This window comes from Orcinus orca, chromosome 2 (genome assembly GCF_937001465.1).
Source record: "Orcinus orca chromosome 2, mOrcOrc1.1, whole genome shotgun sequence".
NCBI lineage: Eukaryota > Metazoa > Chordata > Mammalia > Artiodactyla > Delphinidae > Orcinus > Orcinus orca.
In genome coordinates this window covers 160,022,570-160,046,376 of record NC_064560.1, presented here as the reverse complement: position 1 = coordinate 160,046,376, position 23,807 = coordinate 160,022,570, and the positions used below count along the sequence as shown (strand labels likewise).

General features: G+C 39.8%; 1 protein-coding gene across 1 annotated transcript in view; it reads left to right on the top strand.

The window, feature by feature from the left end:
- Positions 1 to 14,074: 14,074 nt before the first annotated feature.
- CCDC175 (coiled-coil domain containing 175) overlaps positions 14,075 to 23,807 on the top strand; it is a 69,715-nt gene continuing 59,982 nt past the window's right edge. The window contains exons 1-4 of the mRNA XM_049706395.1: positions 14,075 to 14,246; positions 15,996 to 16,081; positions 18,068 to 18,179; positions 21,798 to 21,933. Coding sequence (XP_049562352.1) covers positions 14,087 to 14,246; positions 15,996 to 16,081; positions 18,068 to 18,179; positions 21,798 to 21,933 — 494 coding nt within the window. The 5' untranslated portion in view covers positions 14,075 to 14,086. The remainder of the gene's footprint in view (positions 14,247 to 15,995; positions 16,082 to 18,067; positions 18,180 to 21,797; positions 21,934 to 23,807) is intronic.

Here is a 23,807-nt window from a genome sequence, read left to right as displayed (position 1 = left end):
CTGGAAAACACCCTTAATATTGTACTCTGTGGGGTTTATGCAGATAATTTAAATAGTTTTTTTAAAACTTGAAAGTTATATAAATCCTTTCATAAACTTCTTATAATAATATGCAACACAATATTGTCATAAAACAATTATAATTGCTATGAACTCACTGTTTTGGTAATTATTTATGGAGCACCTTCTGTGTGCCAAGCACTCAGAACAGGGCTGTGAATAAGAGAGATAGTCATTCCTGCCCTCACCAAGCTAAGTCTTCTAAGGATTGTTCACTACTTTTTGCAGAAGTCCAATTGCCTATGTTATTTCACTGTTAAAGTCAAAAGTCAAAGATGATGAGGTAGAAGTGGATGAAAGTAATAGCAATAGGAGAAATAAAAATTAGAGAAAAAAGGATAGTTACTTAAAAAAAGCTGCCTTTGACCAGTTTTGGACTTGGATTCAATAAGTACTCATGGAGTTACCCTTCTGTGCAAAGTATTGTGATGACAACATAGCTAACTAACTAGACACTGTGCCAACAGCCAAGACTGGGGGTGATGGGAGATGGCTATGTGGAAATGCTCACTAAGTAAAAGGCAGCATGAAATAAGAGCTGCAGTGTAAGACTAGAGCAACAGAGAAGGATTCTCAGAGGTGGACTTTGGGGCTGGGTTCTGATTTGGCTTTTTCCAGAGGGAGAAGGTTCATCCCAGTATGAAGAAAGAACATGGACTAAGGTGCTAAGACATGGAGGCACATGGCATATGCAGAGAACAGTGAGTAATACGCTGAATTGTGCTGTAAAGTGCTTGGGTGGGAATGTAGTGCCAGGCAAGGCTGAAAGGGTGGGTTGAACCACACTAAAAAGAAACTTGAATGTTAAGGATTTTGTGCTCTATTTTTTAGATCTCAGAGAGATGCATAGACACAATGAGGATGTATGTTACTGGAGATTAGAAGAATATAGGAGATAATTGTGACATAACTAACAGCAGACAGGTGACAAATGAACGACAAGGCTTCTACTAAGGCAGCTGAGAATACAAAGGATATATTCATCTGTCCCTGATCCTCTGTATCAACCCAGCATGCCTAGCACCCACTGTGCACAGAGGAGCCACTAAGAGAGATGACGTGGAGGGGGATGGGACTGGAGTTGGTGATTGACTACATGTGGGAGTTCAAGACCAAGGCTGACCCTGAGAGTGAGTGCCTCCTTAAATTCTGCACCCTAGGCAGCTTGCTCGCCTCACCCTAGCCCCAGCTCTGTCAGAGACTAGCTGATCAGCAGAGTGCAATACCATTTTTCAGGTTAGAAAGCCCAGAAGAGCTTGTCTGGGGAAGGAAGATAATAAGCTTGGTTTGGTGCTTGCTATTTTTTATGGTTACTAGGTTAGAAGAGAAGTGTGTGTGTGTGTGTGTGTGTGTGTGTGTGTTTCAGTGTACAACCTTTGAGATAAAGTTTCTTCTAAATGGCTTTATTGTGTCAGATTAACCTTCTACAAGGTCTGCATGTGCAGCATTTGCCTCCCTCCGGAGAGCCCAGAATTCCTTTCATAAGCAGCTGCTCATTCAGAGGATCTAATGAGGAATTCTGTTTGCTAGCAGTGGTGAAGAAAGTTTCCTGAGGAAACTCCAGCCTGACAAAATGATAGGTATGGATGCAGAATTTTAACAGATGGAACACAGGGCACATATGATCCTGCTTTTACAGGAAGCATCAGTCAGAGTGATATTTGAGATGATGGAAATAATGTGAGGATCCAATGCCCAGGTAAGAAGCAGACCAAGGATAGAGCCCTCAGGGACAAAGAGTGAGTGAGGTTATCCTGAAACTAGCGAACAGTAGAAGATTCTTATAGCCTACACATGAGTTAAGCAAGCAGGGGGTGAGTAGGTGAAGAAGCTGTGGTATATTTTATGGATGATTTCAGGAAAAAGGGAGTAGGATAGTTGTATATTCTCTGCTCTTTCCCCACCTATATCAGTTTCCTTGTATTGCCCTAACAAAGTACCAAAAACTGGATGACTTAAAATGACAGATAGTGAGGGTGGGAGAGAGACGCAAGAGGGAGGGAATATGGGGATATATGTATACGTATAGCTGATTCACTTTGTTAAACAGCAGAAACTAACAACAATATTGTAAAGCAATTATACTCTAATAAAGATGTTGAAAAATATATATTAAAAAAAAGTTTTAAAAAAATGACAGAAATTTATTCTGGCACAGTTCTGGTGGTTAAAAGTCCAAAACCAAGGTGTTGGCAGGGCCGTGCTCTCTCTGATAGTTCTAGGGGAGGATTCTTCCTTGCCTCTTCTAGCTTCTGGTGGTTGCCAGCAGTCCATGGCATTCCTTGGCTTGTAGGTGCATCACTCCAGGCACAAAGCCATCTTCTCACTGTGTGTCTTCACATCATCTTCCCTCTGTGTACAAATTTTCCCTTTTCGTAAGGACACCAGTCATATGGATTAGGGCCCCCAATGACCTCATTTTAACTTGATTGGTCTGTAAAGATCCTATTTCCAAATAAGCTCACATTCTGGGGTTTGGGACTTAAACATATCTTTTATTGAGGACACAGTTCAACTCGTAGAACCCCCTGAGTCTCATGCTGGCCCTTACACCACTGTGAAGATTTTTCCTTCTGTGCAGAGCCCAGCTCTGTTTCCCCAGTTGTTTCTCACTGTAAGGAATTACTGCTGAGAAGTAGTGGGACAGCTCCTCCTTTACCAAAGTGTACTTGAGTGTAGCCGAGTGTTGGGCCTTGCTTCACTATTATGGGGTTCCAGCAACTGCCACTTTGTCATTGTATAGGGCAGCTTCAGGCGTCCAAACTTTAGCACTCTCTTCTGAGTGTAGGGAGTGGGTGGGGCATACAGGAGACCCCACTGCAGTTTGGCATCAGCCAGTGTGGTTGTGGCTAAGGAGCAATAAACAAACTCTGTAGATCTAGGCAAAGGGTCATTTTCTCTTCACACTCCAACTTTCTTCTCTAGTGCTTTATATTGGCACCAATCTCAAGCTCCACACTATGATTTTTTTCTTTAAATTTTTTCTTTAGTTCAATACATTCAATATTACAGAATTAACTTAGCTGGCCACATTTTCTTTGATGAGTAAATTGAAATGAATTATTTTGTATCCTGTGTCCCAGTTGCCTTTTAAAAGAATCCTGCTGGAATTAGTTCTCTCTGGTTGCTCCCCAATATGCTAAAGGGAGTTTTGCAAGTAGAAATGAAAGGACACTAAATGGCAACATGAGAATATAAAGTATGAAGTTTGTTGGTAAAGTAGACTTTAAGTCAAAACTGTGTTTGGGGGACTTCCCTGGTGGTGCAGTGGTTAAGAATCCGCCTGCCAATGCAGGGGATACAGGTTTGATCCCTGGTCCAGGAAGATCCCACATGCCACAGAGCAACTAAGCCCGTGTGCCACAACTACTGAGCCTGCACTCTAGAGCCCATGAGCTACAACTGCTGAGCCTGCGTGCCACAACTACTGAAGCCCGCATGCCTAGAGCCTGCACTCCACAACACGAGAAGCCTCTGCAATGAGAAGCCTGCGCACCACAATGAAGAGTAGCCCCCGCTTGCCACAAGTAGAGAAAGCCCATGTGCAGCAACAAAGACCCAACACAGCCAAAAATAAAAATGAAATAAATAAATAAATTGATTTTTTAAAAAAACTGTGTTTGGAGACAAAGAAGGTATTACATAATGATAAAAGGGTCAATTCAACAGGAAGATATAATGATTGTAAATATATACGCATCCAACTTTAGAACACCTAAGTATATAAAACAAATATTGACAAATCTGAATGAAGGAATTTACAGCAATACAATAATAGGAGGAGACTTCAACACCTCACATTCAATAATGGGTAGACATCCAGACAGAAAGATTGATAAAGAAACAGTGGACTTGAACAACACTAGAGATCAACTGGACCTAACAGACATATGCAACTTTTACCCAACAGCAGAGGAATACACATTCTTCTCAAGTGCACATAGAATGTTCTCCATGATAGATCACATGTTAGGTCACAAAACAACTCTTAAAAAATTTAATGAAATAGAAATTATATCATGTACCTTTTGGACCACAATGGAATGAAGCTAGAAATCAGTAACAAAGAAAATGTGGAAAATTCATAAACAGATGGAAATTAAATAATACAGTCTTGAACAACCACTGGATCAAAAGGGAATTTTAAAAATTTCTCATGAAATATGAAAACAAAAACACAAATTACCAAAACTTATGGTATGCAGCAAAGGCAGTACTAAGGAAAGTTTATGGTGATAAACACCTACATTAAAAAAGAAGATGTCAAATAAACAATGTAACTTTACACCCCAAGGAACTAAAAAAGAACAAACTAAATCTAAAGTTAGAAGAAGGAAGGAAATAATAAAGATTGGAGCAGAAATAAGTCAAATAGAGAATAGAAAAACAATTTTTAAAAATCAACAAAACTGGGCTTCCCTGGTGGCACAGTGGTTGAGAGTCCGCCTGCTGATGCAGGGGACACGGGTTTGTGCCCCAGTCCGGGAGGATCCCACATGCCGCGGAGCGGCTAGGCCCATGAGCCATGGCCGCTGGGCCTGCGCGTCCGGAGCCTGTGCTCTGCAACGGGAGAGACGACAACAGTGAGAGGCCCATGTATCGCAAAAAAAAAAAATCATTATCAGTAAGGGAACAAAATAAAGGGCATCACATAAGCAACTGAATAAAGTTATTAAAAAAAAATCAACAAAACTAAGAGTTCGTTTTTCAAAATATAAAACTGACAAATACTTAGCTAGATAAAAAAGAAAAGAGAAAAGACATGAAATCAGAAATGAAAGAGACATTACAATAGAAGCTTCAGAAATAAAAAGGATCATAAGAGACTATTATGAACAATTATATGCACACCAATTGGATAACAAAGGAGAAATGGATAAATTTCTAGAAACACACAACCTACCAAGACTTTATCAAGAAGAAATAGAATGCCTAAACAGACCAATAACAAATAAGGAGATTGACGTAGTAATCAAAAACCCCCTAATAAAAAAAGCACAGGACCAGATGGCTTCATAGCTGAATTCTACTAAACATCCAAAGAATGAATACCAATCCTTGTTAAACTCTTCCCAAAAATAGAGGTAGAGAGAATAGTTTCAGACTCATGAGGCCAGCATTGCCCTGATACAAAAGCCAAAGACACAAAAAGAAAACTACAAGCTAATATCTCTGATTAACATAGATGTAGAAATCCTCTATAAAATACTAGCAAACTGAATTCAACAGCATCATCAAAAAGATAATACACCATGACCAAGTAGGATTTATCCCTGGGATACGAGTTTAGTTTAACATACTCAAATCAATCAATGTGATACCCCACATTAACAGAATAAAAGATAAAAATCACATGAGCTTCTCAGATGCAGAGAAAGCATTTGACAAAGATCAACATCCATTCATGATAAAAATTCTCAACAAAATAGGTATAAAAGGAAATTTCTTCAACATAATAAAGGCCGTTTATGAAAAGCCCACTGCTAACATCATAATCAATGGCAAAAACTGAAACCTCTTCCTCTAAGCTCTGATGCCCACTCTCACCACTTCTATTTAACATAGTACTGGAAGTACTAGCAAGAGCAATCACACAAGGAAAAGAAATGAAAGGCATCCAAAGCAAAATAGAAGAAGTAAAATTATCTCTATTTGCAGATGACATGATCCTGTATGTAGAAAACCCTAAAGATTACCCACACACACACACACACACACACACACACACACACATTGTTAGAACTAAAAAACAAATACAGTAAAGTTGCAGGATACAAAGTCAACATCCAAAAATTAGTTGCATTTCTTTACATCAACATTGATCTATCCAAAAAGGAAGTCAAGAAAACAATCCCATTTACAATAGCATCAAAAAGAATAAAATACCTAGGAATAAATTTAACTAAGGAGGTGAAAGGTCTGTGCACAGAATACTATAAGACATTGATGAAAGAAATTGATGAAGACCCAAATAAATGGATACTCGTGTTCATGGATTAGAAGAATTGATATTGTTAAAATGTACATAATACCCAAAGTGATATACAGATTTAGTGCAATCCCTATCAAAATTCCAGTGGCATTTTTCACAGAAATAGAAAATGCAATGGAATCACAAACCCTGAATAGCTTAAGCAATCTTGAGAAAGAAGAACAGAGTTGGAGGTATCATGCTCCCTGATTTCAAACTATACTAGAAAGCTATGGTAATTAAAACAGTATGATACTGGCATAAAAACAGACATATAGACCAACGGAACAGAATAGATAAGAGAGCCCAGAAGTAAATCCATGCATATTTGGTCAACCAATTTTCAACAGTAGAATCTAGCTCATGTCTTTGCTTCCTCTAAGTGGGAGAGAAAAGCCAGATGTTTGCTACCAAAAAATGTATTTCCAACAGAATAAGTGGAACTTTCTTCACTCTATTATATTTTAGGTTATCCACATTAACTCATTTGGGTGCCCAGTTCATGGTAGAATTTTTAATCTCCATTGGGAAGAATAGTGCTAAACCAAGAGCAATTTTTTCCTGGCCTTTATAGAGTTTCTTCTTAACAAGTAAAGTGCATTTATTTATTTTCTTTTTTATAAAAATTTATCCTATTTAAAATTTTATTCCTTACTTCCTAAACTGGTTATTATATTAAATGTATTTAGCCAATTAACTATTTCATAATTTAGCTGCATGATTTATTAGTCAATAAGGTTACTTTGAAGCTATTAAAATGAAACTTGTTAACAATAATATAGCACCATTGAACCAGACACTGTGCCTGGTGGGCTTTTTACAAACATTACTTCTAATCCTCAGAATTTCAAAATCCTGCATGATTATTGTCCAAATGAGGAAACTGAATGTCAAGATGTTTAAATAACTGGCACAAGTTTACATAACTAGTAAGTGATGAAACAAGGACTTGGATCACAATTTGTCTGATTTTGAGGCCCGGGCTCTTTCCACTGAGAACATCGCCTTTCCTGTGTTTCTCTGCCCCCTCCCTACAATCTCTAACTCAGGAGCAATGCTGCCTCAGCAAGACTATTTGATTGCTAGTAATAAAAACTCAACTAAAGTATATTAATTACAAACAGGCATAACACAAGGGAGTCCAAGGGCTTATCTACAGGAGGTTGAGTATTTTTCCAAACATACAATTTTGCTGCTTTGACCTCTGTAGTTAAAGACAAAAGTGCTTAACTCCAGGTATTACCTAACAACCCTGCCGTGAATAGAGGCAGTAAAGAAGAGTGCACAAATCTTCAAGATATCATGGCTTAATTTTATATACAGATTCATCCTGAACCAGAATGAATTCACAGTGGAACAAGAAAAAAAACTGTTATGTTGGAGCCACGGTGACAATTCATTTTTCAACTCCAGAAGCTCATTGATCTTGCAGAGCTGGGAATCCAAAGTTCTCATTAACTGAAATCATGGTTAAATAAGAGTTATTTAAAACTAATTATTAAGGAATAATTCTGATGTAATAAAATTCACTTAGAGGCAAACGTTAAGTGCAGCTTAATCTGGTGGTTCACAGTGTTCTTCAGGGTCTTGTAATGGTAATGATCAGTAAGACTTCTATGAATGTCAGTTCTTGCTGTACCAGCCTACATGTAAAAGGGGTGTTAGACCCTGAGGAAGTTGCCTTTTTCTCCAGTATTATTCTTTTTTCTACTAAAACCTAAACTGCAGGAGATTTTGAGCTCTATATTTTAAAAAACTTCTGAGCACATGAATCTCTCCTGTTATCCATTTCAACAATATCTTAAGCATCTATTATGTGAAAATTGCTATGCTAAGTGCTACAGGAGATTAAAAAATGAGTAAAACACAGTTCCCACTTTTAAGGAGTTCATAGTATAGCGATGAAAACAATAAATATATGGAGTTGTTTGTTTTGTTCCAGGCATTGTTGTAAACACTTTAAAGTGTTTATTAATTTATTTAATTCTCAAGACTACCCTAAATTAAGGCCTCATTTACAGATGAGAAAACTGAGGTGTAAATGCTACACAGCTATGTAGTAATAAGACTATCACACAGAAAACCATTAGACCACTCAGCCTACAATGACTAACCATAAAAAAATTTGAATAAAGTGCTCTGGAAGCACTGAGATTATTGGGATCCAGAAAAAAACTTGTGGATGATACAGCTTTTCAGATGGGCTGACAATACAAGTATGTTTTCAATAGGCAGAAAACCCACCTGCAATGCAGATTTTGATTCTGAACTGGTTGAATTTGACATGCTGGCAGCATAGGCTGATGAGAATGTTTAGTCTCATCTACAAGATTAATTCTTAGAGGAGAGGTCGGGCAGGAGATACAACCTGAGAGTTATTTGTGTAGATTCAACTCTATTCAAGGGAAGGGTTGAGAGAGCCTGAAGAGAAGACCAAGGACGGAGCCCAGGCAGCATGCCCAAGGAAGGCAGTGAAAGAAGTGAAGAAGGAAAAGCAAGAACCAATTAGGAGGTGAGTTTCTAAAGAAGGGTTGGTGAGAGCTGGGTAGTTGTGTCAAATACTGCAGGAAAGGGATGTGTGGGATCGGGGCTTGAGAAAAGGCCATTAGAAGATGAGGAAGAGGTAATTTAGAATTCAGGGTGAAGGGATGCATTATAGCCAAGATGTAGACCACACTTTCAAGAAGTTTGGTAATTGAGAGGTAGGGTGGCCGAAGGGTTGAGGAAAGGCATGAATTTAGGAAGTGATGACTGGGCATGAGGTCAGAGGAAGACACAGGTGAGGGAGGAGCTAATTGAGGAAGGTCCTTGAGGAGGTGGGAAGGAATGGGATTCAGAATTGCCATGGCTTGTATTTTTACTTTCCCAAATAAGCTCTGGAAATTCTCAACTGCAATCATATATGCAGGGAATGGTCAGCCAGCATTAATCTGACATTTTCTAAATTTGTTAAAGGAAGAAAAAAAGAGAAAGATTTTTAAATCAAATGGAGAGTACTTACTCCAATTATCTTTACCAAATCGTCTTCATATGAATTACCTTACCTATTCTTCAAAAATAAGAGTTAACTAAAATGAGAAAAAATAAGGAAAATAAGAATACTGCTCCTGAAAGATCGTGAATGTTAGAACAGTCTAAAAATGCTAAGTCAGCCTTAACAATTATCCCCAGCTACCTTTCTAAAAGAGGATACCCTTTGAAACTTCAGTGACTTAAATTATTAATAGTAAAAGACATTCTTGCTAAATATGGCATGGGTTGTTTTAGGCCCAATTTAATTTCTGATTACTCTGCAGATGCTCACTTGAAAAAATCAGAATGCCGTTATTGATAATGATATTCTGTCCTGTGATAAAATGTTACCTTAGGCAAAAATAAACTGAATTACCATGCAGCTGCCAGCAGGGACAGCTTAATCTCTGCTCTCAGCAGCATTGCCCGCAGCATAAAACCCAAACTCCTGAGCTTGGAATTCAAGGATCTTTGTAGTGAAATCACAACCTAAATTTCTGATTGGGCTCCTGCTTTTCCTCTCCATTCACCCCATGCCCATTGGCACACCTCCATGGCTCTGCTGACGTCCTGTGTAGTCCAGAGCACTCCTTACCTGAGCCCCAATCCCCTGCCCTGGTCACAAAGCCACAATGCAGCTCTAGCATAGCAGACAGTGCCCCAGGACTGCTCTGCCATTGTCCAACTTTAAGGGCCTGATCCGAGGTTATCCCCAAGGTCATTGAAGCTCTCATCTTGGGGTGATTTTCTGAAAAATAGGGTAATCATCATAATTCACCCCAGAGAGTTATGATAAAGATTAAGTAAGGCATGGAAACAGTTACAAAATGTACATTTTCTAAAACCACAAACTGCTTTGCAGGTGTGCTTCAAAACCGACCCTTCTTTTTCACCTTCAAGGCCATTTTCTTGAAAACAGGGGGCCAAATCTTGTCCATGTGTTTAGTCAAAGCACTGATAAGAGTGTCTGGTATGTAATAAAGCTCAATACATGCTGAGTGGATTCATCAGAGAAAGTGAACTTTTAGGGGAAACAAGAGGAAAGGAGGCTCTCATGAGAGTAGACAGCTGACTTCTTCAGATTCTTACCGCTTCTGTCTCCCCTTCCTCCTCTTATTTCTCTTTCCTCTTTTTGCCTTGTCTCTCTGACCTCTTTCTCTCCTCCACTAACAGAATAATAAAAGAAGGCTGACTCCTCACCACTATGTCCCCCTTCCTCAGAGAGGCCTTCACTGGTGCCACCTATGGGTCTCATTTTTATAAGCTCAGTGCCCAGCACAGTGCCCAGCACACAGAAGGCACAACCCAAACACGTAAACCAATGAGTCCAATGCCAACACACGTGAGGCCGTGCCTTTCTCTGGTAACCTGGCAGGCATCTTTCTCTGCAGAGACTCGGCCCTCAGAACCTCCCTAACTGAGCACTCCAGGCAGTCACTGCTATCCAGCAGAAATAACATGGAAATAAAACCAATTTCCCATCTCTGGGACAGCAACTGTTGATTTAATTGCAGTAATTGTCACTAAGGGTTGAATGACCAAGAGGTTTAAGGAAGGCAAGGGATGCAGAAAGGACATTAACATCTGTATTTCTGAAGAAATGTTTCTTGTTTTCCATTTAGTAGAAATAAAAGATGGGAAATAGCATGTACTCTGTGGTAAGTACCTCATTATTCTACATAAGCTTCATAATCCCAGGATGTAAAATCCAATTTTACAGATGAAGAATGGAGATTGAGGTTAACTACCTGAGCCAATCAAAAACCACCAGCAAATGATGCAATGGGCATTTGACTCAAATCTGTTTAGCCCCAAGCAATTGCTGATTACAGATAAAAACTAGTCCAGAGACAAAGTTGAAAAGGAGGCTCCTTATCAGGTGTTGTTACAAACAAGGATATGGTCTGCCCTTTCTTGGAGACACCGCCCTATCCTTGTTTGGCGTAGCTCCATCAGGGACACTAATCCATCTGTTTGCTTCTCTAACCATCTGGCATTACCTAGGGGACGTGCTTTTCCTGCCATTTTACCACAAATGACTGTGTGATGGAGTCGCAGGAACTAAGAATCGCAGACTGATCACAGGACAGGTACTTTAGAAGCTGTGAGAAGCCCAAGGGGTATGGAATCTTTGTCTAATGTATAACCATCTTGCAGACATAGGCATAAAGCCAATATGAAGGCTTAAAAGGTACCCAATGGGCAAGGATCAAGAATGCCTTTCTATTCAATGCTAAAAGCGTCACTGATTCCTTTACCTAGGAAAGGCCCACCCAGCCATCTGGTTTAGACCTAATGTTGGGGCTGACAAATATTAGTTCAGAGAATGAATGTGTGTCTGACATTCCATGGGTAACTGTCCAACTGTTCTGAAGCCTCTTCTCTCCTGCAACCTCCACAGAAGCTGGAAATGCGGATACCCCTTGGCCTAACCTCCCTTTCATGGGTGACCTTGTGATCTAGTACTAGCCATTGAGACATAAAAGGAAGTAGACAGATTTCCTTCCCTGATGAAAGGGAAGAAGGGCTTCCACAGGTGGACCCTTTCTACTCCTTTCCACTTTGTTCAAGGGCCTGAGGTCTGGGGCTACAGTAGCCATTTGTGACCATGAAGCAACAAGCCTGAAGATGAAACACAACATGCAAAAGATGGCAAGGCATTAAGATAAGAAAATCCTACTGACAACCATGATGGGGAGGCAGGGCCATGTGCCCATATTAGGCCCTATGCTTGGTACTGGTAGGATCAGAGTGAGGAAGACAGAGACTCTATTTTCTTGAATTCTTACTTCTCAGGAGGATTTGAGCATGGTCCAATACTGAACCGTCAGAGATGCTGAAATGCTGAGCACAAAGCACTGAAGTGTGCAACTACTTCCTATATGTGAGATGTTTAACACATCACAGAGACTGGGACCTTGGCTTGGTCTAACCCAGGGTCTAGAAACACAACCAAGAAGTTGATGCTTTCTCTAGAGGTACTAGATTTATGCAGAGGCAGGAACAAGAGCAATGTCATCGTCAAATACCATATATACCTCGAATACTGTAGAAACTGCAAATACGCCTGAATACAGTGTTGTATAGGTTCCTTTGCAAGTAGGGGTCAAACTCATGCAGCAGTTGGGTTCTCCTGGCCCTGTCAGCAGCAGGGGAAACAGAAGCAAACTTGCTTACCATAACTTAAAAATCAGTGTCAGCGTGGGACTGGCGTATTCTAATATGCTGTTCTGCTGCTGAGGAAAAGTCTGCCTGAAAAATATTGACTGGAAGAGAAAGTATCTGTTATGTTACCAGAGTAAAAAGGAAACATGAGAGAAGTAGGACATGACTTTTGGCTCACTGAACACCATCTATGGCTACTGAAGGATCAGAAAGCTTTTTTTATACGCTCAACTATTTTGTTTATCTTCTGTATCTTTTTTAAGTTTTTTATAATTTAAAAAAAAAAGCTTTACTTTCTTTTCTAATTACAAAGTTATACATGCAATGTCCCCTCAGGGACTGGCCTCACTCATAGACAGTGGAGAGCAACGTGATCCAGATGAGGTGATGAGTAGGAATAATATTCTGGTGGCAGCATAAAGGTTGGCTTAGGGCAGTCCAGTCCAGGTAGTTCAAGAAGAGAGGAATTTATCAGAGGAAGTATGCTACAAGGGCTATAGAAACCCAAGGGAAGTAACGTAAAGAAGATCCCAGACACCAGGAAGCTGCCACAAACCTGTACGGTTCCCACATGCCTGCACTCACTGATAAGCAGCTGGAGACACCAATTCCCACTCCTGCCACCTCTGGAGCCACCCAAACTGCTGGGATGCAGTCAACTGTGGTGGCCTGAAACTGCCATTCCAGGAGACGAACAGAGTGGCTTCTTTGCCAGCTAGTCTCCCACCAGTGTCTCCAACCAGCTGGCAAGTGTGTTTGAGGAATGTGGTTTCTAGGCATCCTCCTCCTGCCTCACAGAGAACAGCACGGAAGGACACGGATGGATCTGAATGCCAAATCTTGCAAAAGAGGGGACCCAGGAGAGTGTTAAAAGCCAGGATATGGTTCTCCCTGGAGGAAGGAGGCTGTTGTTGTACTGTGTCCTCTCCAAGGCAGTATAGCATAGTGATTCAGGGCATAAACTTTGTGTCCTCATATGCAAAGTGGGAAATAACACCTACCTCAAAGGATTGTTATGAGAGTTAAATAGGTTACTGTAGGTAAAGTATTTAGGACAGTGCCTGGAGTATAGTTCCATTCAGTAAAGGATAGCTGTTGTCATGTTACTTTCACTCTGATTTCAATTTTGCCATCTGTAAAGAAAACTTAAGAAGGAGGGGGTTAAATCATCTTCGCTGCTCTCTAACCAACCAGAGGAAAGGGGAACTAATAGTTACACTCAATCTGATCCTGATGCAGGGCTGGAGTTTGGAGACGCAGAGAAAAATAATATCTCTGCCTTCAAAGAGCTCACTGTTTGATGAGAAGGCAGAAGAAAATCACTGATTCAAGTTAAAATGTGCACAGTGGTAGAATGTATACAGGGAAAGGTCTAGAAGAGTACAGAGATGGGTATTGTAGCATAATGGAAAGATTTATACAGACTCCACTTTAAACCCAAAATTATTCTCTTGTGACGCTGGGCAATTCACTTAGTCATCCCTGCCTCAGTTTCCTTGTCTGTAAAAGTGGAGATAATGAAAGAACTTCCCTCACTAAGCCATTGTGAACATTAAGGGAGCTGTACATACAGCTGTAGTACCTAGCACAGAAATGCGTTCAAAAGTGATCATTATTATGATTCCCACGGTCCACGAGAAGTGTACAAGGGTTCAGGCACAAGTCCTGAACTAAAGAAATGGAAATGGAAGGAAGAAAGGGCGGCTAAAGAGGGACTCATCCTTATAGGATCGCTTGATTATTGTGTATAAAGTTAGAGAAACTGGCGAGGCACCCACCCCAGGTGGCGCGCTGGCGCTCTGCCTCGGCGTCCTCGTTGCCCGTGGCAACCGGCAGTCCATACCTCTGGCCCGGTAGGCGCTGCGCAGGGGCAGCAAGATGGCTGTGAGCTCCTGGTCCTCAAAGCTGGGGTTCGGCAGCGAGAAGGCGCTGCAGGCGGCCGCTGTCTCCACTGGCCCCTCTCTGGAATTATGCACCTTCCCCTCCACCCTGGGCTCCTCGGTCGCGGCTGCCGCCCTGGAGCAGCTCTTTGTTGTCGGTGAGAGGCCCGTGGGCTCCCGGAGGGACGTCATCTCGGAGGTGGCGCCTAGGCGGCATTAAGCGGGAACCTTCGTGGGGACCCTCCTCCCAGAGCTCAGGGCATCCCTGGTAGGGCAGAACCTTCTCCAGCTCCTTGGGGGAGAGGGGGGTGAAAGAGTGGGACCCAGGGCTCAGCTCTGTGGCTTGGCCCAACTCACACTAGTAGCTGGTGACAAATTGCGGACAAATCCCTGGACTCCCAGGCCACTGCTATTTGCCTGTGATTGGAGTGCCCACCTGCATTTAGATTATGTATTTAATTTCATCTTGTCCCTTCTTGCCTTTTCTTTGCAAGTTAATTTCCTCCAACACTTTGGCATGGCAAACTGGAGGATTTAACAGGTAAATAAGAAAGGAAGAAACACCTGTTGCATTAGGCAAGGAATTGTGCATTAGGCACAAATACTTTTTCTGCTAATAATTTCTTGACGCTCAGAAAGTTTGTCGTAGGAAAAAAATTCATTATGCTTTCTTGCCCTGAGTGTGAGTTATAAAGTGTGTAGCTCTCCAGCCCATTTGCAAGTGGGAGTACGCTTATGCTTATTCATTCCATAGAAAAAAGGAAAAGAGACAGCAGGCAATACCTGTCCCTCCCTAACACACACTTGCTTGGAAACTCAGTAACTGATTTTTCACTTGGTTTGAGAGCTTAGTTCATTAAGAGAATCCAAGTTTTCAGGAACTGAGGGCAGAAATTGCTATTTACTCTTCTGAGAGTTGAGGATGGCCACTCAGGGCATGGACTCTGGAGTCACACCATTTGTGTCTGAATCCAGACCTCTTATAAGTGATGGGCTCTGTGACCTTGTGCACATGACATGACCTCAAAAGTCTTAGATTTCTCACCTCTGAGATGGGAATCATCATGAAGTTATAAGAATCAACTTAGATTATACATACATGTGAAACATTAAACACATCAAACTCATCCCACACATGTGGATACGGGCCTGGAATCCATTTAGACAGAATCTGTATAATGGAATGGTGACAGAGCCGAGGTGAGTAGAGCTTCCTCTGTTCTCTCTCCTCTTCCTTTTATATTTTATTTTTCCTTCCTTCTTCCCATTCTGCATGTATCTTGTCTTCCTTTGCCTGCCAACATTTTCCAAGCCTCTTTTCCCATGTGATTTCAACTTACAGTGTGTGAGAGAAAAGGCGCTATCTTTCATATGTCAATGAATGAAAAGGGTTAGAAACTCTATCTACCTCACACCTACCAGTTTTACAAATAACTTACTCTCATCCCATGATTAAAATATTGGCATGGAAGTGAAAATGACGTAATGAATTTTTAAAGAATTAAGTAAGTGTTGTTTTGTAAAATATTACGTTTAGGATATACGTATACAAATTTATATGAAGACATTCTTAAACCTACACTATGGACGTGTTATATTTATCCCTTTTATAAATATATATGGAATTTTTTTGTCTTGTCCTTTACAGATTCCTTCTTTCTACCATGAGTGATACAAAAATAGAATCTTAAGAGGAGTTTGTCCTCAAGAAACATAAAGTATATACCTAAATTAGTACACTGTAAAATAAGAAATAACAAGTACAAAAGAGATTCATATGACGTACTATAGAAATTCAAAGATAGAAGATGTAATTTTCAGCTGAGTAAGCATTTGAGTTGGATCTTAAAGGTTAAACAGGATTTGGATAGATAAATAAGAGATCTTAATTTTCTATTTTTTTTTAGAACAATCACTGCAAAGTGACTACTTTAAATGCAATGAAGAAGCTAAGACCTTTCTTAAGGACGTTGCTATTGCTGTTAAGAAATTGGTATTGTATTATCTATAAGAGCTACTTTTTCAATCTTTCACTTATTTCTTCATCAAACTTTAATTTAGCACCAGCTCTGTTCAACATACTTCAATAGATGAATAGGGAAAATATTTGCCCTGAATGAAAATTTCTCTCAGTTTGCTAAGCATTTGCACCAGTATGGATCAGTAGTGGATTGGTGCCCGATTTCCCATGCAGAGCACTGAATTAAGGACCTGTGCTATGGATGAGGGCAAGACAGCTCAAGCGAAGAGACCCTGCTGATAACAGAGCTCAGTTAAGGGGTGGGCCACATGGGCAAATGCTTGTGACATCAATATGTGAGCATTGCTTAAAACCAGCAAACAACCTCTGGGATAGACTGCATGCATAGTGCCAATTTTCTCAGGTCTCTGTAAGCAATTCCTCACAAAACTGGTGAAAGATTATTTGGCACCTACTCCACTGACACACAGTGATTTTCAGTGAAAAGAAATAGGTTCTCTTTCAGTTATACTGACTTGGCCCCATCAAAGAAATATTTAAAGAATTTCCTCTTGAAGTGTCACAAAAGTGTCTCTGTTTGGCCCTGGTCCTGAGTGATGTTTCAGAATGGCAGTGTCTCCTCATTTGATTTAAAAATATTGAATAAGAATCTACTACCTAAATATCTAAAAATGTAGAAATATGGCTATAAAGTTAATGAGCTTGAGTCTACAGACTGCTGAGAAAAGTTAATCTTATTACTTTATAATTATATTTTTATGTAATTATATATAGTTCTGTAGGTATACTACAGAATTATAGTTTATAATCCCAGTTAAGTACATATATGTAAACACTGAGAATCTGTGTGTGTTGTACTGCACTGTGGTCCTGTGGAAACCCTTTCCTCTGTTTCATTCTTTTAGTTATGTCTTTCTCCAGGATTTGAAGTGTTCAAAATAATTATTGTGGCTTATTAAAGTATCTAGTATGTCTCCATTTAATATCTGAGCTGTGAAATCTCTTAAATAGAGATAAATCCTCCCATTTTTTAAAGTAACACATTTTCACTATTATAGAAGCATTGCATGTTTATTCTGGAAAATTTAGAAAAAAATAGACAAGCAAAAGGAAGAATGTAAAAACCAACATGATCCCACCCTAAAACAATCACGATTGACTCTTTGTTGAATGTCTTGACTACTTTCAGGATATAGATGATTCCTGTATTGAATTTTATTTTTTACAGAAAAGTGGTCTTACTAAATATACAATTATGCAACCTGCTTTTTTATTATTCATAAAATACAATGGCAGTTTTTCAGGTCATAAAGTAACTATACCCATTATGACCATTTATTTAAGAGGTGATTTATCTGTTCTTTCCACTAGCAGATTTTTGAATGTTTTTCCCTTTTTGAAACTAGCCCCATATATATATATATCTCCAAACAAATAGGCAGGGAGATATTTTTAGGTAGGTATAAGAAAACCACTGTTCTTTTTATACCTAAGCATAGTTTTATAGGCATTTTCCATTTTTAAATTAAGTAGCTTCCTTTCCTTCTTTTTTTTTTTTTTTTTGCCTCTTGGCATGTGGGATCTTAGTTCCCTGACCGGGGATCAAACCCGCACCCCTGCAGTGGAAGCACAGTATCTTAACCACTGGATACCAGGGAAGTCCCAAGAAGCTTCCTTTCTCAATGTCACCCTTTTGTTGGAGTCTTTCCTTTTAAATTTATTGAAACTGCATACAAGGGACACACACACATAGCGAAAGATAATTTCTGAGTAGAAGAAAATCAGCAGAAATTAAAAGATAAATTAACAATGACACATTAAAAACTCATTGAAGAACAGTTATTTTTCCCACTTACTATTCCAAATAAAAATAATGGCAAAAGGTACTTACTGAAAAGCAAATTTTGATCTCTGAAAACATTTACAGGGCCTTGTTTAGGAAATCAATCTTATTATTTTAATGTCTTAACTTTTTAACTATGTAATTTACATTTTCAGGAAGAAATGAGAAAATCCACAATTGATCTTCTGGAAATTGAAAGCATGGAACTCAGCAGACTATATTTTCTACTGGAAACTCTTCCCGCTAGTGTTAGCAGAGAATTCGAAGGTACTGTGAGGTTATCAACTGTGGAAATTTAGTTTATCTTATAAGAAAATAGAGCCTAGTACTTGTAACAAGATGAGTTTAATAGTTGTTTCATATCAAAAAATAGCCAGAAAGAGTATACAACACAAATATAGTGAGATCCATAATAAGTTTCCCTTACTTTTTAAATGGAAATAATATATATGACTTGAATTTATATAAGTATTGTAAATAGACTAAAGACAATATTGGTCCTTTTGTGACTGGCTGATTTCACCTGGCATGTCTTTGGGGTTAATCCATGTTGTAGCATGTGCCAGAATTTCCTTTCCTTTTAAGGCTGAACAATATTCCATTGTATGTATATACCATGTTTTGTTTATCCATTCATCCATCAATGGACCCTTGCATTGTTTCCACCTTTTGGCTGTTGTAAATAATGCTGTTACAAAATAATAATAATAACAATGAAATAGTAAATAATAATGCTATTACAAATATGGGTGTGGAAATATCTATTCAAGGCTCTGCTTCCAATTCTTTCGGGTATAAATGCAGAAGGGAATTGCTGGATTTTATGGTAATATAGTAATTTTATGTTTAATTTTTTGAGAAGCTCCCATACTGTTTTCCACAGTGGCTTCACCATTTTACCGTCCCTTGCACAATGCACAAGCATTCCAATTTCTCTACCAGCACTTGATATTTTCTGTTTTTGTTTTGTTTTAAATAACAGCCATCCTAATGGATAAGAATTGGTATCTCATTGTGGTTTGCACTTCCCTAATAATTAGTGATGTTGAGCGTTTTTCATGTGCTTATTGGCCATTGGTATATCTTCTTTGGAGGAATGTCTGTTCAGACCATTTGCCCATCTTTTAATCAGGTTGTTTGTTTCATTGTGGGAATTCTTTATATATTCTGGATGTTAACCCCTTATCAGATATATGATTTGCAAGTATTTTTTCCCATTCCATGGGTTACCTTATCACTCTTGTTGATAATGACTTTTGTTGCACAGAAGTTTTTAATTTTGACATAGTCCAGTTTATCTATATTTTCATTTGTTGCTGTGCTTTTTGTGTCATATCCAAGAAATTATGGCTAAATCCAACATTATGAAGGTTTCCCCTATGTTTTCTTCTAAGAGTTTTATAGTTTTAGCTCTGACATTTAGGTCTTTGATCCATTTTGAGTTAAATTTTGTATTTGGTGTAAGGTCAGGCTCCAACTTTATTTTTCCAGCTGCCAGGAGTGTTGGCTGAGGCTCACAGCTCAGTTCCTCTACAGGAATTGCCCTAGACAAAAGAGAAAAGCTTCACTTCAAGTTAGACTCCCTCCCCAGCTGCTGCTCACATTCAGTGATTGGTCACCAAGAGAGTACAAAGGTCTGCCTCCCTCGTTCCATGTGGAATAACTCTGAAGTGTCATCACAGCTCCAGCTCATCATCATTTAAACGCTCCACCCTTGCCCAACCCTTATGTCCTCAGAGGAGATGTTCCTCAGAGCTTTACACACAAATTTTAAGATTTGTTTCCCAGGGAGCCCAACCTAAAACAGTTGTCTAAATTTAAAAAAAAAAAAAGATTTTTAAAGTAGATATTCCCTTGCAGCTCCAAGTCTACGTTCATTGTCTGCTCTGTCATAAGGGAGCTGGGGCGCTGTAAATTTCCCCTTTTGCCAGCTGGCGCAATGTTAAGCTTTGTCAGTACAGAGCACTGAAGGGTTACTGGAGGAAAAAGGGGTTGTCTTCCTGTTCTAGTGTGCTCAGCTTGGCCGACTCTTGCAGTGCAGATAGCTTCTGCCAGTGGCGTGCAACAGTCCTTGGTGCCCAGAAGCTCCCTCCAGTATCCCCTGAGTGGCTTCATGGTAGATTGCTCCCTGTGAGGCAGGTACCCTGGCACCGTTTAGGTGGTTTTGCAGTGAGTTCTGAAGTACAGCAATTCCCTGTGGACCAGTCCCCCCAGTGCCCCCAGAAGCCATATTTCTAGTAAGTTCTGCCAGCGGAACATTTCACGAACTTCTTTGCCGTCCAATGAGCCACAGCCCTCTTCAATGAGGTCTAGATCTCAGGTCTGGAGGTGCTGCTTCCTACAGCCCCTGTAGGGCTGCTCCTTGTACCTAGTATTCCTAAAGTCTTCAGAGTTCTCTTTACTTTCTTAGTATTCGTTCCCTCATTACTCTACTTCTCTGCTACAGTTAATAATTCTTTATATTAAAATTTCCCTATTCAATATAAGATTTCTATCTCCCGATTAGACCCTGAGTGACATAGTTAGTTATAAGAGAATTTGCACAGTGTTAGTCTAGTTTGGCAGGGAAAATACAACAAACTCCTACATGCAGATAAACAATAAGACTTAATCTGTGCTCAAGGCAGAATTAAGAATGTTTTTGTTTTATTTTCTTTGGTTGCCTTTTTTTTTTTTTTTTTTTTTACTGTCCAGATTGGGTTACTTTTATAAGCAGGAAAAATATTTTAGAAGGAAAAAGAAATACCAGGCTAGCTTGTAAGGTCCTTGATACACACTGAACACTTAGCCAAGTAAATTTAATTGACCTTGTGTTTTAAAGCTTCTCAGCTTGAAGTATGGTCCTTGGGTCAGTAGCATCAGCATCACCTGGGAGCTTGTTACAAAATGCAGACTCTCTAGGTCCACCTCTGACCTACTACATCAAAATCTCTATTTCAACAATATCCCCAGGTGATACACATGCATATTCACGACATAAAGTTTGAAAAGCCCTGCTGCAATGAGCAATTTAACTGTAGCCTCCAAAAAAAGAATCCAGCTCTCTCAGGGGAGCTACCAGCCAGTTTCTAGGGAATTCGTTGCATAGAAATGGACGGCCCAGTATCCATTTCTAAACAGCAGTGTTCAAAAATTCATGCATTTTAACCATGTATCTATCAAGCGCTGAGGTAATCCTTTGAAGTCTTATGTGATTACACTGATTTGTTATTTATTAATGAGTAATTAGTTCTTTAACACACTGGGTTCCCTTGAAAGCACAGCCAGAAGCAATGGCTTTTGCACTATTATTTTATTAGGACATACAATCCAAAGAGGAGGAGGGTGGGATAAGGAACCAAAGCAGGGAGAATGGAGAGCTAATATGGCGTGCAGTATGATGTTGACTGCCGCTGACGGCAGGTAGTTGAGTATGAGAATACAGCCTCAAGACACAGTGTTACCTCTTCTCAGGAACACCTAAGCAGTGACTCCTGTCTACGATTGGTCCAATGCTTGCCACACCTCCCAAACTTTCAGTTACACATGCATGGGGGGTGTGAGTGTCTAAAGAAGTCCCATGGTAGAGGTGACAAGGACGTCCTAGACAGGTAAGAAGTGGATAAGACAGGCAGGAATCAGGTGCTATCAGACTGTACCGCCTGAAATTGTGCAGAGCTCATAGAAAGCTGGTCACCGACCATAGCAGCAGCTGAAATAAGAGAAATAATTGATAGGTAAGATTGAGAGGGTCCAAAGGGATGATTAAGAGGTGTCTGATCCAGGAACATAATTAGAAGAATATTTCAAAGAAAGACATAATTTGTTTATTATTTGAAAAGTCAGTATCTACAATTGTGCAGTTTCTCAAGTAACTGAATAACATTTCTTCCACTTACTTTTAAGAATGTGTCAGGGATGCCCGAAGATTAAATCTTGTTGAGATAAATCAATTACACATGAAAATTACGAAGATAAATGATGAAATAGAGTTTCTGAAGAAGAAAATACTTGATCTGAAAAAAATTAATAAAGCTCTGGGGTAGGTTTTTTCAGGGGTTTTTTTGTTGGGTTTTTTTTTTTTTTTTTAGTATTTGAGGGAGTCAGGGGCTGGGGCTAAAGTGGGAAATCTTTCCTAAGGGATTGTCCTCTGGTCCGAACTGGTGCAGGGCAAGTTAAGAGGTGGAGATCACTTATAGAAGATGACTGGGCTGATGAGGGGTGTGCGATGGCTGCAGAGAGCTGGGAAGAGAGCAGAAACTCTTCTACCACCACAGCCAGGAGATCTGTAAAATTTAAGAGGGAACTCAGCTTCCCAGCAGCAACTACTCTGTGTCAATCACACAGTGCCTCGCACCCCACCTCCAAAGGTAGAAACACACAGTGGTTTTCATTTCATTTTTAGTAAAATTAAGTTTACAAACCTCAACCACCAAAGCAAGAAATTTTTCTGGGTATTGTGTTGCAAATATAATATCAAACCTGATATATTGTAGCTAGCTTAGTTCCTTAAAGACATTCAGTTATAATCTACTGGAGGGTTGAAAATGGGATTGGCCCTAGATTTTATCTTCAATTAAATGAGAGCTGACACCTGTTAGTTTCTTTTCTTTATTCCTCAGCTGTGTTGTTAGCACTTCCCCCTCTGTGGAAGAAGTGCTTTTCTCCATCTATAAAATGGAGATTACAAATCTTGTCTTAGCCCACGGAAGAAGAGATACCCTGAAAGAAAAAAAACAATAAAACCCTGAAGAATAACTCAGTACTACAAGTAAATTCTCAAAAGTAATGTATAAATGTCAGACTTTCAGTTTGTTGGAGTAAGAAATACTCAAAGAGCCCTCATCATAGTGAAAAAATCTTCTTGGGAAGCTAAAAGAATCAGAAGGTTGCTTGGTGCACAAGGTATCAAAGCATCAGGAGTTAGGTGGGGACCTCAAGGCCCAGGGACAGGTTCCCAAAGTAGGTCCTCAGAACACCTATTCTGGGAGATGCTCCATGAAAAAGAAAGTTCATGACCACGTAAGTTTGAGAAAGACTGCGTACTCTAACTCCTCTTAGGGATTCACGTGCAGATTTGTGCATGGTGCATGCTAGCCACGATCACAACTAGACTATCAATTTCTAAACTAATAACAAGGAAGATAACATCCAGGCTGGAATACTCATATCAACTGACCAGCACCATCACACCCCTGTAGACCAGTGATTCTTAAACTTGAGTGTACATCAGAATCACCTGGAACTCTTGTTAAATTACTGGGACCTCCACCCCAGATTTCTGATTTAGTAGGTCTGGGGAATGGGGGTAAGAATTTGAATTTCTAACAAGTTCCTAGATGCTGCTGTTGCTGCTGGTCCTGACCACACTTTGAGAATCACTGCTCTAGAGAAATCTTTATGGAAAGTCAAATTACAAATGAACATAATGTGGGTTGCCTGATGAGCTAGCATCATCAAGCTACAATCACTTATTGCATCCATTTTTCAAAGAAAGATGTATATCAAGGTGCCCACACTCTCTGACAAGTGATCCTCTCCTGGACACTCTTCAAAAACTGGACACAGTCCTTAGAAACTGGGGATGGGGATTTCCTTGGGTCCTACATTCCGTTTCTGAGAGCTTTCCCAACCCAGCACAATACACCTAGTCAGGTGTATTGATTTGACTTGTTTTGTTTTGCTTTGCTTCATTAAGGCCACTCAATCCTTAGTTTGCTTCATTCTTAGAAGCCTTCCTCTACTAAACCTACAAGGCACCTATTATCTGGCCCCATGTAGCCTGAGCTTCTCTTAATTGCCTTTCTGTGGTAGAGTTGACTTCTGGAAAATAAACTTACCAACAACCTGTTTCCACTTTCCTGAGCCTTTCACACAGTCCGCCTGAACTAGAGTGTTTAGCCTTGGAGATTAGAA